We start from the raw sequence: 18,858 nt of genomic DNA, 5'->3' as shown, positions 1-18,858 counted from the left end.
AGCAATTCTAGACTGGATCAGATGTGAAGAGCAGGAAACACGTGAAGACCTAATCAGAGTTCTCCATTGCACTGCTGTAATTTCTGCCCAAACTAATTCACATTCTATGGCAGGATGTTTAAAACAACAGAATAGACTTGGAGGCTGTTTACAATTTGGGGGGAAAAAGAAACATCAGTAAACCTAATTTTTAAAGAGTTTCCAAACCAGTCTTCCTTCTTCCTAGAAAATGGTGGCAAATATTTTATTTGGGAAGCACTCTCTGACCTTATTCTCTCATGGTCTAAGCTCTGATAGGACAGAAAATTGCATCAGAAGACTCAGAAAAGTTGAGCATTTCTGGGGAAAAAATATTTCCCAAGCAGTTGGATCACAATTGACACACTTTATACCCTGTGGCACAAGACCTACATCTGGTGATAAGGAACTAACTTGTAGTAAAATCAAACAACACCGATAGAACCATGTTGATCTATATCACTGCAAGAGCCAGAAACAATGTTTTTTGAGTTTGGGCCATAACTTAATAAATCTGGTTGAGAAAAGCAAAATAGCAATAAATGGGGTTTACTTAATGCTTTACCAAAAACTAACGAGATATCAGTTCAATGACTGTAGCCAATAATTGAACCACAGACTGGTTTGGGTTGGAAGGGTCCTCAAAGATCACCCAGTTACAACCCCCCTGCCACGGGCAGGGACACCTCCCGCTAAAGCAGCCTGCTCCCAGCCCCATCCAGCCTGGCCATGACTCTTCTCAGTTTTAAATGTAATGTTATATCAATCAACAGAGAGTTATATATCACTTACGCAAATTCTATTTTTTTGAGGTTTTTGATGGCAGGAATTCCACAGCTGCTGCAACCAGATGCATCTTGCACACTAAATAAATCACAGTAGAACCAGAGTACAATCATTATTTTAGCAAACAAAACAGTGCTTTAAAAATAGTTTCTTAGTAAACTTTTACAAGAAATAAAACCAAAACTTCTGCATTAACTGAGGAACCAGGAAATTTCAGAATAACTTCTGCTCCAACCTTTCTTGATTCAATTCATTTCAATCTGCTTATAGTCTTTCATAGTGCAGTCATTTTCTCTTTTGCCAATAAAACTTAAAAATACTTTCTTCTAAATCAAGTATTTACCATCAAACACAAAACTTACTTGTGTATATTTGTAATCAAAATATTCTGCTTGTGTTAAAATGGAACTCACCATTTTTATTTAAAAAAAACCCAACCAAAATACTTTATGTGTGCTTTTAATTGCAACCAACCCCCTGGCCACACCATAATCATGGATGAAACACAGGGTTTATAGAGCACATAACACAGGCTTTTACTTCCTGAGCTAAAGGGCTGACTCAGGTCATTTGTGACCAGTGCAAAACAAGCCTTCATTTATGGCCCAGGTGCTGCAGGGGGGGAAAAAACAGTTAGCCCAAGTTATGTAACTGAAAACAACTAGAAGAAAGCATACTCAGAGATTATAAAGAAGTCTGAAGAAAAAAAGGACAGCTGGCTTTTTTATTGGCAGTTTTGATAAATATTCTGCACGGTGCTATCTTTGCTCCTCCCTGCCATGACAACCACCACACATCAGGGTAGGAGAACACTTTGAGATGATACAAGAGCTCGCACAGCCATAATTACTTCTTTGGACAAGCAGAACATTCTATTCTCCAGCAGTGTCAGTGTACCCCCATTTTCTTAAATAGCTAGTATATTAAGAGGACCTTTGATCATAAATGAGCCTACCAATTGATCATCTTCTCCTGCATCTTTACAAGGTCTGAAAGATCACTGATGTCCTTCATCGTCTTTGCCTTAAAGGGATCAAGAATGAATTTCTCTGTTGATGCTCTCAGCAGTTCGTAGTCTTTTGCCTGTTCTAAAGATTTCCAGAGCCTGACTGTATCACTGAGGGAGGCCCTGTGAAGTGACAAAACATGTGAAATCAACAGATACAACTGCTGCTGTTGCGTGAAAGTGTCATCTACACACACTCCTATGAATGACACTACTATCTACAAAGAATGACCAACCTGAAAGATGCCACATTCTTTAGGCCAACCAAGTCTTTTAGCCCTTGCATGTCAATGCTGCTGTTTTGCAAATCCAAGAAAAACTCTTTTCTTGACCTTTTTAAAATAGAGTGCAGTACATGGACATCGGGTGGTGCAAGAACTACACCCAGAAAAGACAGGTCTGGCTTGAGCCTTAAGGCCACATGCTGCAAAAGATAATTGCTTTGTGTTTCATAAATACAATGCAAAAGTTCGAGTAACCTCTCTGGGCAGAGCTCATTTATCTGCAGCCTTCTAATATATTTCAACAGTGGTTTTTGCTTCTTGGTTGATAGTTTTACATCCTTATTTGAACGGGAGCAGAAGTAGGAGTCATCCTGGAGGAACAACAATCCAGCCAAAAATCGAGGCACTAAATCTAACCAGTTATAAGGTTTTTTCTTCTTGGATGCAAGAGACAGGTACTTTGTTAGACTTTTATCCTTGATGTCTTCTGCTAACATAAGGTGAAGTGCACCCAAGAAATTCTGAATGACAAAGTCAGAGAATGTGCTCCCAAATTCCTGTTCTCCACTATCTGAATGTCTGGGGAATGCAAAAGGCAGGAAAAATCCATACTTCAGAGCAAACTCTTTCACTTCCTTAGAAGGATGATCACTTTTCATGGCACTTTGGTGCTTTTCTCCAAGATACCAGGCTATACGGGCTAGTGTAGCAAGACTCTCTTGATTCTGTATGGCTGTAACATCTGTTTGCATAGGTATTATCTTTTGCTGAACAAATTTCAGGAAGACTGCAGTAAGAGTTGAAGGAAGGCTTTCGTTTCCCATTTCAAGTACTGTCTCACAGATAAAACAAACAAATCTACACATAACAGGGCTGTAACAATAACTGAACAGGTACTCACACTCTTTGATTAATTTCAGGGCATTATCACAGTAGGGTAATCCTTCAAAGTATTTGGATATGTACAACTCTCTCTGCTGAGGGGAAAATCCTACTATTTCAATAGCCTTATCCACTTTTGACACATACTGGTACACCTTGTCTTTTGGTCTTGCTGTAAGTAGTAAAGTGCAACCATTGAGTGTCTTCTTTTGTATGAGTCCTGAAAGCAGCTCCTTTATAGTGCACAAGTGTTTTTCAGGCTGACTGGCCAAGCAACGAGGAGAATTTTCATGATCATGCAAGCCTTCAAAACCATCAAAAATCAGAAGGACTTTAGCAGGATTTTGCAATATATACTCAAAGATCTCTTCATTTCCCTCCTGAGGTTTTACAAAAAATTCAAGAAGCAGATCCTTCAGGCTATATCGTTTCTCAGGAAAGCTTATTTGTTTGCAGTCAAACCAAAATACAAATTCAAACTGAGAAAACTCTCCATTGGACCAGTCCTGGCAGATCTTCTGAACAAGAATGCTTTTGCCCATTCCTGCTTTTCCCAGCACCACAATCACTTTAGTCTCTAAGTCTTTACCTCTGGGGATTTGAAATATTTGGCTTCTTTTAAGGACTGCCTTCTCCTTCCCTTGCAGACTGCAAGTTACCAGCTCCTTTTCCATGGCTTTTTCACTATTCTTCCCAGTCTTGGTTTCAGTTTGGCTTTGAACAAGTGTCCCATCAATAAACAGGTGATCAAGAGTTACTTCACGCTCCATGGCCACAGATTTGCACACATCTCGGAAATAATCCATAAGTGATGTACAGAAAGCTTCCACTGGCTCTAGAGAAATAAATAGCACATGCAAACTGAAGAAAATACTCCACAGATTACAACATCACTTCATGGTGGTTTAAGTACGTAATCATACTCAATATACATTCAAAATACATCAGTTCCCATAAGGCATGTAGGTCTGGATTTATCCCATGCAACTGCATGTACTCAAATTAGGAGTGCAGGCACAACAGACTTTCAGACATAGGAAATGAATAATTTTGGAGACCTATGCATATGATAAAATCAGCTAAATACACTGACCTTCTAAGTAGGTACTACAGCTAGATATCTAAAGGTAGACAAGTTTAACAATTTAAAAACAGGAATTGTGCTTCGACGCTCAGAACAGCTTCAAAAATTGCTGAATGACAATTCCTACACATAGTTTTTCTATTTGCAAAGAAACACAGAAAAATTAGCCAAAAAATACTGGAAGTTTTAAGTTCAAGAGATCTAAACTCACTTGGTCTTTTGAAAGGTTCTTCAGAAGGAATTATGGGAATCTGGACTTCTTTGAACATTTGTAAACCTGGAGAAACAGAACAATATACTTGAGGAAGATACCTAGGTACTAGTCTATTCAGTTTCATTAATTTTAACAATAAGACTAATGCAAATTTTGAAGTTCACTGCAACATATATTATGTATCATCCAGAGAAAGATATTTTGTTTATTTTACAAGGGAAGGGGGAAAAAAGTATCCTCACACAAATACAATTCAGCTGACAAACTGTTGCAGGCAGTATGACACCATACAAGATGACAGCTGTTCCGGCAGTTGTATGAAGCAGAAGACCTGTCATAACAAGTTGACATCCACTGTTCTTTTCAAATGTCAGTGTTCTGCATAAATTCACATTCACACATAGGACTTCTTTATGTCATCAAAACCAATAGATTCCTTTTGTTTTTCTGCACCTTGTAACCAAGCATTAAGGATGAAAGTCACAGAGAAGTGACTGTCAGCAACAGAATTTACCCATTACTCTTCCCGAGAAAGGACTGCCGTTATCCAATTTTCTTTCTTTTTGCTTGTTTGTTTTCAAACCTACTGCAGACTTTTGCACTTGGTCAGATGAGCAGTGTCTGCCACACACAAAGAAATGGGGGGAATTTTTCAGAGAAAGCATATTTTCTACCGACTAGTAATGACAAAGTATCAGTTTTAGAAAAACTTTTGTTAAGAAAAGCTTTGCAGATGCAGGACAGAATTTAAATTGACAGAGACTGTAACAAACCCAAGCCCATCAACAGTCTTGTGGTAACCACACTCAACAGAGATGCAGAAAAAAACCATCAAAACAAAACAGGTTAATCTCCCTCGATTTGTACGAATGTATTTATTGCCACAATATTTGGTTTATCTTGATGTAGGATGTGGTTTAAAAAAAAAAAATACAGATCTTACATTTTCAGAGATCTGGAAATCAATTCCAACCCTGCATGCCAGTGAAAGTTGGAATGGTTAGAGCAGGGAAGCACCCACAGACTTCTAATAAGCAGGTCTTTTCTCCAGTGAAAGAATACATTTGATATAGAGACAGTTCTTGTAGAAGAAAAATCAACTTAAGATATTAATTCAAGAGGGGGCATGCCCGTCTTCAGGCAAGTGTCTGGGTTTGGTTTACTATTTATTTTATTAAATAAAAACAACAGAATGGAAACCGAAGAAAAGCTGTAATGAGACATTTAGATAGGAAGCAGCATTGGTCAAATCAGATACTAATAATTCTTAAAAAAGGAAAAGAGACTCACTTGGTAGCTTATGTGCTAATTTTTCTGCTGCATTTGGAATTCTGAGGTTTGTGACATACCCATGTTATGCTGCTGTAAACCAGCTGGAATTATTAGTATCGTGTATTCAGGTAAACAGCATACATAATTTACAAATACTTTCCCAAACCAAGGGGTGTTTGCCTAGTAATCCCCACTTTAAAGCCTTGCTCTTTCGGGTGTTAGCCACCGGAGGGGAGCAAGCCACCCGCGCTGGGCGGCTAGCGACTGCGCACACCGGGGAACTGGGCCATCACCCTCCCTGAGCACTGAACCCAAACTCCCTGTTTCACAGCTCTGAGGGCTGGGAGAGAAGTGGCTGGGGAAAGTTTGCTACCACAGGTGGGACTGTTGTATGTTGGTCAAGGCTCTGATTTCTTTATAAATCTTTCTGTATTTTGGGCTTCTGTATTGTTTAGTTAAGTTGTCACCATTGTGGTTTTGGGGCTCCCATGTGAGCTGACTGCAGTCAGCATTTAAGATACTCAGGCCATGCCAGTACCAGCACAGCTTCCACTTCTGATGATGCTCCAGCACACTGGGTTTTTGTATTGTTTCAACTAGACAAGATGACTTCTTCCAGAATCTGGACTTCATAGCAAACGATGGATTGGCTGCTAAGATATGGCTGAACCTGTAGCTCTACAACCCCTTATCTGTTCTTCATTTTGGACTAGACTAAGCAGCCAGTAATCAACACAAAGAAGGAAATGCTATTTATTTTTATTTTCCTCAGTAAGGTCAATATGGGCAGAGCCTGGAGGGGAGAATTGGCTTTGGGTAGAAGCAACGTGCTCCCTCTCCCAATCCAAAGTACTATATATATAAAAGTTCATTTTCTACTTACCACATAAACTGACTGGAAAACTTGGGGGTATCAACGTTTCTGTGTAAGAAGTCAGCACTGGCAAGAAACAAATGATAGTGTTCAGCCTATCATAGCTACCAGTAAACTGAAATGAGGGAACTTAGTACTTTGTTGACAGCATAGATTTTCCAGTACTTGCTGCCTATTTATGTGGATAAAAGTGCCTATTTATGTGGATATTGCTCTTACCTGGATATAATATAACATCTGATGTGCCATTTCCAAGAAGAAAGTTAAGTATCTGCTGAGGAGGATCTGCAAAGCCTCTATTCTCTTGGCTCCCCTTCACGCCGACGGGTAGACAATCCGGAATCAAAGGTGCTGAAGATCCTGAAATAAGTGCAGGATAATTACCCTTCTGCTTTTAAAGGCTCCTGGTTTCTAAAAGTTTCTAAGAAAGAAAAAGCTTTCTAGAAGCGACTTATCCTTTCCAGCAGCTTCTGGGCAAATATTCCCAGTGGAGAGTTTATAAACCAGAATTTACAGGATCACAGCAGGTCCATTGAATCCATTAAACAAAAACACTCAAAAGGTATGATGGATGTGAAGTGCAAGGGATTACCCAGTTTGCAGTGGCCACCAGTTTTTGATAGTCTAAATAGAAATCCTATTAACATAAGGAAAGTGCTTGAGGCACAGTCTGTAAATGTATCAACCAGAGATCCAGAAGAGAGAAAATATGTTAATATTATGTAACTGAATTAATTGTACCATCTTTCGCCCTACGTCTTTCCCACATAATCACACCTCATGCAGCTTATACAAGCAGCTAGCAAGCATCCTCCCTCTGAACCCACACTGGGGAATATTTTTGATGATGCAGTGCTTGCAATTTAATCAGCCATAGCTCTGATTTTCTGTAGGTGTGACAGAATGTCTTCTGCTACTTTGTGCTGTTTCAGCTAGCATCAGATACTTCAAGATTTCTAATTTAACCACTCCTTCTTGGTTCCTTTCCAGCATAGTTTAGTAGTGAATGGTGTTGAATTGTGTCTTTGTCATTAGCCCTTGCCAGTGTAGCACGTCTGCTATGCAACGTGATCAAGGCAAGGTGGCTACACAGCCCATCACTTGGATTAATTGGATTAGCACTTAGTTTTTGTGAACAAAATTCCAGCCTAGATTTTGCTCTACTATTTCAAATGCAATTATTCCACAATCCTTTACAAAACTCTGGATGAAAAAGAAATTGGAACTAAACCAAATTTATTAATGAAAATTCTGTGATTTCCTAGTCTTTAAACAAGTAATTAATTATTAAGATTAATGTATAATAAAGAACTCTGTTCTCTTATTTATTAACCTGCACTTCACCAATTAAAGACTCATTCTATTTCTTTAGGGGCAATGAACTTTTAATTTCCCTTGAATATTTTTCATTCTTTCAGTGAGTGCCACACTTTTAACTCTTTGATTGAAACAGCTGCCATACTTGGTTTTCCTGCCATTGTTCATGGTCAATGTCCAGATTTATAAGAGAGTTTTCCACTTGTATAGATCAGCCTGTGTGTAGATACACACTCACAGCTGTACTGTACATACCAGGAATGTCAGAACTTCTTTCCAACACATTGGTAGCAGGAACAGAAAAGGATGTGTGCTGGTTAGTGAGTGAGGTGGAGCTAGCTGGATGGCTGTTGAGAGGCATAGGTAAGAAACTGCCATTCCCTGCAGACACTGCAGGGACTTCCACTTGAAAAAAGCAAAATAGGAGAAAGTTATTTCATTGTTAGAAGTTAAGAGGGCCAAAGAAGAGGTCTCAATAGATATCATAAATCACTTGATTCTGATCAGTTGCGTTTTGATTTTCCAAAAGCAAGAACAGTTCACAATAGCTTTATGAAATTTGCTCAGGTCTCAAAACTGAAAATGTATTATGATATTCTGTAGTAGATGGCTTTTTTTCCAGTAGTTCACTCTCTTCATTTTCTTTTTCTTCATCTTTCCTGGCCTTTCTACAAACTTTCAGATGTGTTTAGATGCAAGTGACCTTACACATGGCTGACAGACAGATAAGACATAACAAGGTCTTACATTGGCTGTACTAAGTTTCCCAAGCACAGTTTATTGCGTTAATACTGCACAAGATGAGAGAGGCCTAAGTGCAATAAATTGAGTACCATGACTCTACTTAGACACTACAGTGCTTGTAAGGATAACAAGTATTTTTTAAGAGGCTTTCCTGAAGAACAGTCACAAACACCTGACTTTTAAAAGATGCAACTTACCTGCAGCACTTGTTTTTTTTCCAAGAAGAGGACAAATGGGGAGAGAGACTCCTGCGCATTGTATAATTTCATTTGCTTATCGAAAGTTTCTTACAAAACAAGGAAAATGCACTTGCTTATTTTGAACTAGTTGGCTAGTTTCCTCGATTTTGCCCCACTCTCATTCTCAGAGTTGCTTTTGCTTTTATTTCTCCCTCCTGTCTAGCAACAACAATTAAGTCTCTATTTTGTCACTTTCTGTGGTCTAATGTTTTATCAGGAGCTGCAAACCTGTGTGTTTTGTGCCACTATAGTGTACACTGTCATCTGGAAGGAAAGCCTTTTAGAGTGGGATGTGTTTACATTGTTTATGAGGAACTGATGCATTAGTTTGTTATAGGAACCTTTCATTCTTACTGTATAAAAACAGACTTTACAAAGTGTTTTTCAGCTTTTGTGTAAACCAACATGTGAAATTCCCATGTAATTTCCTATCCAAAGATCGTTGCATTGCTACAGTCAGATAAACCAGGTATGTCATAGCTAGCCACAAACAGTTTGTCAAATCTAAAGTTTCATTTCATTCAATTCCTTTGAAAGAATCTCATCTTTGGCTTACCACTCTGAACTTTAGTACACATTATCCTCTTTACTGTAGGTAGTCTTCACTTCTGAAGAATTGATGCATTTATCTTTGCAGGATCATACTGTGACACTCTTTTTATAACAGGTTAAATAAATTCCTGATTTTTTCACGTAGCTCATCTTTCTGTCAATTAGATTTTTTGTACCCAGTACTTATACTGCCTTATGTATATATTCCTTCCCTCAGCACCTTCACTAGGTCAAGTAAGGTAGAGAGATTGATAATATTCTGAGAATTTTCCAGAAAAGGATTTCTGAGCACTTTCCAGACTCAGGCAGAACTACACCTGGGTCACATTATCCATCATAAACAAAAGGTATACACAATAAAAATTACAAAATTTAGCACTGACCCAATTTTCCACTCTTTTGCTTTCTTCTCTCAGATGGATTTAGAAGAGTTCAACTGTGCCTCTTGCTGATGCTAAGGAAGTAATTTTTCTATCAGCCAGCAGGAACGTGCTTTTCAAGCATGAGGATCCAGCTGTTCCTAGGCTACCACGTAGCTGGTCCTAAGATGCACAGATTAATAGCTACTGATAAGAGGGCATGGATTTGTTGCATCATGAATTAGAGGTGTATAAGGAGGCAATTTTACAATGATTTCTACTCCACTAGAAGTAGAAACATGAAAGTGCATGACAACACTAGATCATCAAATCTATGACAGCAAACTTTCCCTACAAGGCAGAGTTTGCAACATGAGGCAATGTGTACTCAATGATCTTTTCCTATTCAGCCAATAACTTACCCATTTTCTTGTATTTGGGTTGTGAAGCATCAGAGCAACTCTCTGAAGAGCTTAAGAATGCTGAAAGAAAGATGATAGTAAGTGACAAATATTGAATTAGTTTGGTAATTTTAAGTTTCCACCACGGAAATTTATTTTAACTTTTTAAAGTACAAGGGGGCGTTATCAGTTTCAGTTCAGCTATTTCAGAACTGTACAGGTCCAGTGTATAAAACATGAATGTGAAAAGCCTCACGTTATTTCACTCTGACTGTGAAGTTTCAATTAGGCAGCAGATTTTTATGCCAGTAATCAAAGATTTTTGCTGCTGTTCTTGCTATTAAAGTGGGAATTGTTCAGCTAATGCTTGTTGAGGTATAGATATGCTGAAAACAAAGTTAATGCTGTCACATGGATGGATTAATAAAAGGAAGAAACACACCATGCTTAATGACATATTATAGGATAACAAGTTCTGCAGATTGTAAGGAATGTGTCTGGGGGAGCTGTTTTCACTTCCAGCCCACAACAGGATGAGCAAAGTCAGAGGAAAAACATCTGGTTGTCTAAGTGAAGAACTACATGAGAGATGCATTGAAGCTGTGGTAAACCCAAAGTACTATAATGCAAATTTAGAATTCAGACACCACAGCCTTTCAGACCCTCACTGTTTTTCACTTACAACGTTTGTGACATTTCTGCATCTTTGTGTCAGGAAACCTCTCAGTGTTTTCAGCAGCCATTTCATCCAAAATAAGGTTCCCTGCTAGAAATATGAAATATTGCCAAATGTCAACCTTTTTTATCCTAGAAAAATTATTGAAAAAGATAAAAGCAAGAGAAACATGCCAACAGGCAGGAAAAAATGAAATATGCTCCAAATAAAAGATAAAAAACAAATCATGCAATAAAACACATATCCAGATCGATGTGATTTAGAAAGCTCACAGAGCTCTGAATGCAGATTCTGTCACCCTGTGTTAGTTTCTGAACTGCTAAATATTAATATACTGCCATAAATTCAGTGGCTAATAAAACATAAATACTTCTCAGTTCTCTAATGATGAGCGAAGGATAAAACATCACAGTCTGTATCACAGCGTGATCTCAGTACTAGTAAAGTTACTTACTCATTATATGTACAAAAAGCATTAGATCTTTTAAGAGACACAGTAAAGGGTTCTAAACAGATTTTACGTTTTGTGTTGGAAGAACTGTGAAGCTATCATCCATACCATTCTTCTACTGGCAAATACTTAAGTAGTAATACTGTGTCTCATTTCCTCTAAAACCAATATAAATGTTGCCATTAGGTAAACACACAGACACACAGATTCTAAACACACTAGGGAGCAGCAAAAAGCATTTAAAAAGTCATGTGAGCTTTCTGTAGCCAGGTTTGTCCTAGGGAAGGACTGACCTTAGGTAAGTTATTCCAAATTACTTTGCTCAAATATAAAAATGGATTTACAGATATACTGTGAATCTTTCCAATTCTACAGATTTCCCAACAGCCACACTATATATATAATCTGAAATAGTAATCAGCTGCATTTGGGCCACTACCAAAACAATGATTTTGTACCAAAAGCCAAGCAATTATCTCTGGTCAAGCACTGAATGAAGAAAACATTTACTACATGTATATTACGCCATTGCTGCATTGATCAGGGAGAGAAGTAAAATCTGACATGCTTCCTTATGCACTCTGTGCATCCTGGACAGAAATATGTCTTCATGAACTGCAGTTATACACGTGTTAAGTCCTCTGGGTGGGTCAGGTTTAATGAACATACATATATCATCTGTTTTTTGCTCAGAATAAGTCTGATGCTAATTGAGGGCATATACTGCACTAGACAGTTAAGCTGTGCATATATTATGGCCATAGTGACATGATCAGCAACTTGCTCAGAGATAAAACTGCCATCTTTGAGAAAGGCCCGTAAAAATACAGAAACCCCTCAAATTTTGCCAAGAAAATCCTGGAAGACACTTCCCAGGGGGAAAGAAGATGATACCAGATGTATAGAAACCTTACTAGTGTTCAGATTGTGGGGATTAAGTGCAATGTAGATGTTAGCCAGGACAACGTCATGGAGAAAATTAATCTTTGCCACATAAATCTTACCAAAAGTGTCTTCCACCTGCTTCTCCTGCTGATCTTTGAGCACATATTCTGCTAATTCAGCTAGCAAGAAGGAAAAAAAGAAGGAACACAGTAATGACAGTAAATTTCACAGTAAAACTCTTGTAAGCTTACCCTCATCAACAGAATTCTGCAGTATAACTGAAGAGCTAAAATAAGTTTTTATTCTCAATTGTTGTTCAGGAAATAAAGAATATGAGAAAGGAGAAGTTGAGACAGGAAGTATTAAGCAGAAGGAGCCATTAATAGAGAGATTTTTCCCCAACAACCACAAGCTACTGTTCATCTGTCACCCCACAATGCACAGGTTCAGCTACCTTGGCTAGATCCACCACTGCATGAGGGACAGGCCACTTAACTATATGCCGCTCCTTTAGACTGAAAGTAGGATTTGTAAGAAATAATTATAGCAAATGTTTTGAAAATAATGATTAAAAAAACCCAAACAAACTGCTTTCATACCTATTCTAGCATAAGCTTCTATGGTGTTGGAACAGATATACAGTTCATCCCCATTTTCACCATTTTCCATCGTATAAAGGAAATCCATATTATTGAACTGATCACAGTTGCTGGCATCAGCTTCAGGATCTAGAATTAAAGAGAAGTACACATTGGCTCAATGAATACCGTAACCAAGGAGTAAAGAAAAACAGGTAGCAGGAGATACAGAAAAGGCAGATTTGTTACTTCAACATTAGGCTTTAGCTCTTCATTGTATGTTGGCTAAGTAGGAAAAGAATTGAACTCTGAGTAATTTATCACTCAGAAATCAACACTTTTCTTTTTCTGAACTCTGAGACTAAACCCTGAGACTAGTAAATAAAACAGTTCCAGAATCTGTTTTATGACACCAAGGCCTACACGCACAGCCCAGACTCATCCATACTATCAAACCTTCTTATTCTTCAGGATATGGCAGTACCATCCACATTCCCTGTTCAGAATGATGTTAGGTCCATGGTAACCTCTGAACTGCAGCTACAAATTGCCTGTGAAGCTGCTAGCTGGGCAAGGCCAAAAACATGTCAAAGACCATGCTAACGTCTTAACAGAAGAGATGTCCACCTTCCAATAACTGGCACCATGTCCTGATAATGTTCAGTTTATCTACATCATCTTAGACTTTGCTAAGGCTCAAGCATATTCAGATCACTGAAACTTCCCTGATGTAACAAGAGTCAGTCCTTGATCCCTAAATTCATCTTACTTTCAGTCACTAGGCAAGTGAGGCCATGGATGTGAAGAAACACTCCTGCAGGTGTTATTAACAGGCAGAAGTTGAGAGCACAAAGCTCAATCTGGGAAACAGTTAGTCACAAAGATGAATCCAGATTCTGGTGCTCAGTTCTTCACTGATTTGCCCATGTACCTGCTGACACTGGTCACTCATGGAAGCAACAAGGATTGTGTTGGTGCTTTAGGATCTCAGAAGGAAGGCTAGTTTGTTTGCAGACTGGCTTCATCACAAACTCATCTAACAGTTTCTCTTTTGCAAAGCTTTTGGCTTCAAACTACAAAAGTATTGACAGTTACATGTAACCAGCTTACAACAGGAACATTTGCAAATAAACTACTTACAGGAATGATGAACCAAAGACATTATTCTCACATCTTGATGAGTCGCAAGTATAGTATGTTTTGTTAGACTTACTGAGCAGGAAGCTGTAAATATGTACAGTTTTCAAAACACGATAGTTTCTGGAAGCAGTCATTATTTTATATACAGATACAAAGTCATCATATTGTAAGACCAAGTGTCTCTTGAATTTAGCCCAGCCACCATGATAAACTGACTGTAATTGAGAGGAGATAGTAATAACTTATAGCATGATGATTAAAATAATCAAGCATTTTTTAGTGTTTTACTAACCTGCAGAGAAGTCACCTTCTTCATTTCCAGATGACTTAGGATCAAAGAGAGTATACAGATGCAATGGGTCGATATCACTGTGCAGTAAATCAAGATAGCTGTTTTCAGGCAGAAATGCTGAATCCATGATTTGTCTCTTGCTGTCTGAAATCAAATTATGAAATAGTTAGCTATGACAAAACCCCAGTTTTGTCAGCCAAAACTACAAGTCCTGGCCTGTGGCTTTCTGTTGAAAAGACATTGAGGTACCATGGTACATGGAACTGCTGTGGCTTACCAAGTCTTGCGTTATTACCCTGAGTTACGGAAACTTACAGATTCAGATACAGCTTCCAGTGAGACTTACCTACTTTTTACTCCAGTCAGGGGAGTGGGATACTGCAGTCTGACCACCTGGACCAAGAGTGTCAAGTACTGAATAAGTCACAACTCCTGTATCTTTATCAGGATATAAATGATGCAAGCACAGATCCAGCAGGTATTGGGGAAATGAGAAAACTGCAGTGAAAAGGATGGAAGAAGAACCTCATTCTTTACGATAAGGACAATTTCTCTTCAGGGGAAGCAGCTTCTGGCTGGGATGCTACACGCAGTTCCTAAGCCCTAGAGGTGGCACTAGCAGACATCACCTCAGCACAGCAAGGAAGAGTGAAAGGTAGGACAAGTATTTTATATAATGATTTCCCAAACTGTATGGTTGATTGTGACAAAATGGCATGGTCACATTGAGATTTAGTTTCTGGTAACAGACATTCATTGACATTTTGGAATCTATCACAAATATTTTTTAATCATTTTTCTTTCCCGCTCAGAACTCATGCATGCACCTACTCATGAGTTGTGAGTTGCTACAGCCTTTCAGGGTGCCATACAGTACGAATCTGACTGACCTAAGGTTCTCCCTGCTCTAGTCCCCCATGTTTATTTGAGAACTGCTTAGACTGCTGCAGCTACATTTCTTGAAAAAGTTTATCTCTTCCTCCACCTTATGTTAAATCCCTTCTATTTCCTTCTAGTGAAGCAGACACCAACATAAGCTCAAATATTCCTCCTGGATATTCCATAGGTAGTGGAATAACACTACTTGTTTGTTATTCATCATCTTTATTAAACTATTTCAAAACCAGATATTGGATCCTCAGTGTTTACAGGTTGCTGATATGGATGCCACCTGGGCTGGTGATCCAAGTAATTTACTCCACCATAATACTGAGATGCCAGCATGATATGAACAAACAGCAACACTTCCAGACCATATCCTGTCAGAATAGGTGTCCACACACCACAACCGTGAAAAAAAATTCTGCTTGGCTGAATTCCATATTTTGGAATGAAGGACAGCTGTAATACAGCTCTCATATGTTCTGCCTTTAGCAGAATGCCATTGATGTCCCTGGTTGCACATGTCTACTTTCCTGAGGCGTGCAAATGTGGAGCAGCCTGCTGCACCACGAGGTCTACCTGCAACATGAAAACAGAAATACAGCTAACACTGCAGCTCTGATGAAAGAAGGCAGAGCAGACCTAGTCACACACTAACACATGCTGCTTTGTTATTAACTAATCTTCATTCCTCTTACCCCTCTACAGAGCTGTCCCTCTGAACAGCTTGGAAATGGACCTCTCTGCATTCTGCTGCAGAAGACACCAGAATCTAAAACCAGACCTTAGAAGAGCGAGTGGACACAGTGAGGTCCCATGAGTAGGAAAAACCTACATCCAGTCAGGTAGTTCTTTTTCATGTTGTGTGGCCTCATAACGTTGTCTAGGTAGCAAAAACATCTATATCATTGCCCGCCATGCTATAAATGGAAGGCAGAAGTTGACAAACCTGCGTAAGAAGCATGAATGAAGTTATAAATTTAACAGATCAATTTTTTGGTTTGTTGCAACATTTTTCTTTGCCCCTTGCTTTGTTGAATTTTTGTAAATTCTTTTTGTAAATTGTCCTTTTGTAAAACCTAAACACATTTGGGCCTTTCAGAATGTCAGGTTGCTGGACTTTGTAACACTGCTGAAGCATTACCGCTGAGTCAATACAAATTTGGGGTTAGAGACAGAGAAGTAATTGGGCAGAAGCCATAAAGGCAATGCAAGACAGACAAATGTATCACTCCAAGTTCAGTGATTAGCAAACTGCTTGATTACAGCAGAAAAAAAAAGGTCAAGTCCTAGGGAAAGAGACTGAGCAGGCTTACTTAATCTTCATGAAAATAACAGGCTTTAATTAAGTCACAGTCATAAGAGCTTTTGTTATTTTAAACCTCTCATTCAATACCATTTCCCTGTGGATAAATACACAAGTAATGTAAAATGTTTACATGGCTACAATGGTGAGGAAGTTAGGAAGCAATCAAGAGAAAGTCTTGCCAGTGTCAGGGCCAGCTAGAGAGCTGAAAATTAAAGTGTAAAAGGTGTTTTAACCCAGGAGCACAGGAGCGAGAGACACATAGTTGTCTACCCTGGGAAGAAAGAAGACTGCCGCTCTTTCAAGAATGAAAAGCTTGATTACTTGTCCTTTTTCTTTCACTGGTCTGAATGTCCCTCAGCCTATCCACATTTTTCTTCGTTACTTTGGTTTTGACACAAATCTATACATAGCTGGCTTTCTATTGACTACATTGGATTTAGGATGCTGTGGTTTCTTTCTGCAGCTGAACCAACATATTCTTAATAGCAGGCGTGCTTTGCTGCATTAAAATCACAGTGCCACCATGGAAAGCATTCTGTCCAAAGGTGCGGGAAAAAAGAAATGAGTTTTGGAAAGGGGAAAATTTCTACACTAAGAGCCAAAGGCAAGGAGACTTAGACCTCAGGGCCAGCAAGTGTTTTGCTGTGAAGCACACAAAATGAGACCAGACGTTACTAAGCTTGTTTACAACAGCAATTCCTTTCCCAGGGCTTCTGCTTCCTTCTCACAGCATTCCAGCAGGTCCCTGTCTGAGACCAAGGATGCATAAGCTCTATATTGGTCAGCTTTTTCTCCATTTCACACATGATTTTGACTTAGTTTACTGATAACACATTCCCTTTGGTGTCCCATACAGTGCTGCCAAAATGGGTGACACATTTTCACATCAGAGCACTAAAAAATTTTCTAATAATGTCTGCGTTAGTGCTGTGAACACTAGAGCCAGCTCTCAGCAGGAGGAAGGCAGACACCCCACAGACCTGCAAGACTAAGGGCTGTAGTCCCCAGGGATGCCTGTGCTCTCTTTGCAGCAGGCCTCCATGCACGAAGTGCATGTGCCGGGCAGGGGGAAAGGCAGGACATACTTCCGAATGTATTTCCATGCCATTCAAAAAGTCCAATCCTTTGTTGTTGATGATGGTTTAGACAGTTTTTTTCTTTAAATCTTTAAATAACACTTTCTTTCTCTCTCAGCCTATACACTCTGGCTGCATCACTATATTCAGCAGACCTGTGTTCCCTTTGTATTACCTCTGCGATGATTCAGTGCGCATCTGCTACAGCAAGGCTTCTACTTGGGATGCATTTGTTTTAGTGCTGTATTCTGCATATATAGCACAACAATATGATTCATTTCTACAACTCTTGAAGTTTTTTTTCAGTGCTTTTTTTAGAGTCCAAGTGATACCATATGAATTAAAAGTGCCAGAAAAGTAGTAAAAGAAATAACGAACATCACCATACCAGGACAAAGAGTCCGGTTAAAGGAGTAGGTGTTCACTTAAATCACATACAAGTCTTAAGAGTTAGATGGGGTATCTTAAGATTTCTAAAGATAAGAGAGGTGGTTCAATTTATCATTTTATCCCAATAATTTTATATAACCATGTCTTATATTTTAAAGGATCAACATATTAAACACTCCAGGCAATGGGGTCTGCTACTAGTTAAATCAAATGGTATCTAAGAGAATGGAGAAGGTTTATACAGACAATAATGTAACACCTACTCCCAAAAGAAGGTGGATGCTTCTGAGAAGACTGGTTACAGGGTTTCCTTCCCAAAAAACTGTTGACATCTGAACTGACAAGTAGTAAAAGAATCTCCCACATGAGTATAGAGGTTAACAAAATGAAAATATGTAAAGTCATTTCAGGAACAGAGGAAACCCCCCTGCAATTTAATTTTTGTTCCAGTTTAGGAAGCTGAGGATAATTCATAGAAAAGAGTAGTAGTGCCATGCAAATCACACATTTCTCAACAGAGGATGATATAACATTACAGCTGAAAGTCTTAAATTACAGAAAAATAAGGGAGGAAGACTGCTGTGAAGACAGAACACAAAATTAAAGACAAAATTTGCTGAAGAAATTTTATTTTCTTGCAACACCCCAGACTCATTAAGTGTTACACAAGAATCCAAGTGAAGCAAGCTGACAAAAACCAGGTTATATCAAACTCTAAATAAGGAGTCCAGTGAAACACTGGTGCTTTGGGCTAAAAGCTCAGTATCATCAGCCACAATTTTAAAGGTGTTTTTTTTTTTAAAATAACTTTAGAAAGCCTTCTCTCTTCTTCTGCACCCCCCAAAGATTATGTCATTGTGCACAATACACACACCAGAACCAGGGATGCATTTCCCAGCTTTTGCCACAGGCAATGCTTTAGGGCAATGTTCTCTGGGAGGTAGGCACCCCAGCAGCAAGGAGGGATGAAGTCCCCTCCATGCTACAGCCGCCTGTCTCCCTTTCCTCAAATCCATCACCAACAGTTCCTCTGTTCCACAGGTACCTAAAAGATTTTCCCATCAGCAATGGCCTTATTATCTGTAAACTGCAAGTAATGGTGCTCAACTTATATTTAGCTTTGAAGTTTTTAGTTTCTATTTCAGATCTATGAAAGGCTTACACATCTGAAAGCCAGTTTAAAATTTTCTTATTGTTTTACCCAATG

At 38.8% G+C, this 18,858-nt stretch overlaps 1 protein-coding gene across 15 annotated transcripts in view; it reads right to left on the bottom strand.

Annotated features, from left to right (window-relative positions):
* Positions 1–18,858, bottom strand: part of CIITA (class II major histocompatibility complex transactivator) — a 47,694-nt gene that overhangs the window by 15,539 nt on the left and 13,297 nt on the right. For 14 of the 15 annotated variants that reach the window (XR_008732121.1, XR_008732122.1, XM_055709523.1 and 11 more), the window contains 12 exons: positions 13,995–14,138; positions 12,584–12,712; positions 12,104–12,163; positions 10,655–10,738; positions 9,994–10,053; positions 7,933–8,082; positions 6,580–6,720; positions 6,370–6,426; positions 4,212–4,277; positions 2,047–3,751; positions 1,760–1,933; positions 811–882 (listed from right to left, as the gene is read on the bottom strand). Coding sequence is in view for 13 of the 15 variants with exons in the window: in XM_055709523.1 (XP_055565498.1) it covers positions 811–882; positions 1,760–1,933; positions 2,047–3,751; positions 4,212–4,277; positions 6,370–6,426; positions 6,580–6,720; positions 7,933–8,082; positions 9,994–10,053; positions 10,655–10,738; positions 12,104–12,163; positions 12,584–12,712; positions 13,995–14,138 (2,842 nt within the window). In the remaining 2 variants the exon portion in view is untranslated. The remainder of the gene's footprint in view (positions 1–810; positions 883–1,759; positions 1,934–2,046; positions 3,752–4,211; positions 4,278–6,369; positions 6,427–6,579; positions 6,721–7,932; positions 8,083–9,993; positions 10,054–10,654; positions 10,739–12,103; positions 12,164–12,583; positions 12,713–13,994; positions 14,139–18,858) is intronic. The other variant, XM_055709527.1, reaches the window with a different exon arrangement.

This window comes from Falco cherrug, chromosome 4 (genome assembly GCF_023634085.1).
Source record: "Falco cherrug isolate bFalChe1 chromosome 4, bFalChe1.pri, whole genome shotgun sequence".
Lineage (NCBI taxonomy): Eukaryota > Metazoa > Chordata > Aves > Falconiformes > Falconidae > Falco > Falco cherrug.
This window is presented reverse-complemented; position numbering and strand designations above follow the sequence as displayed.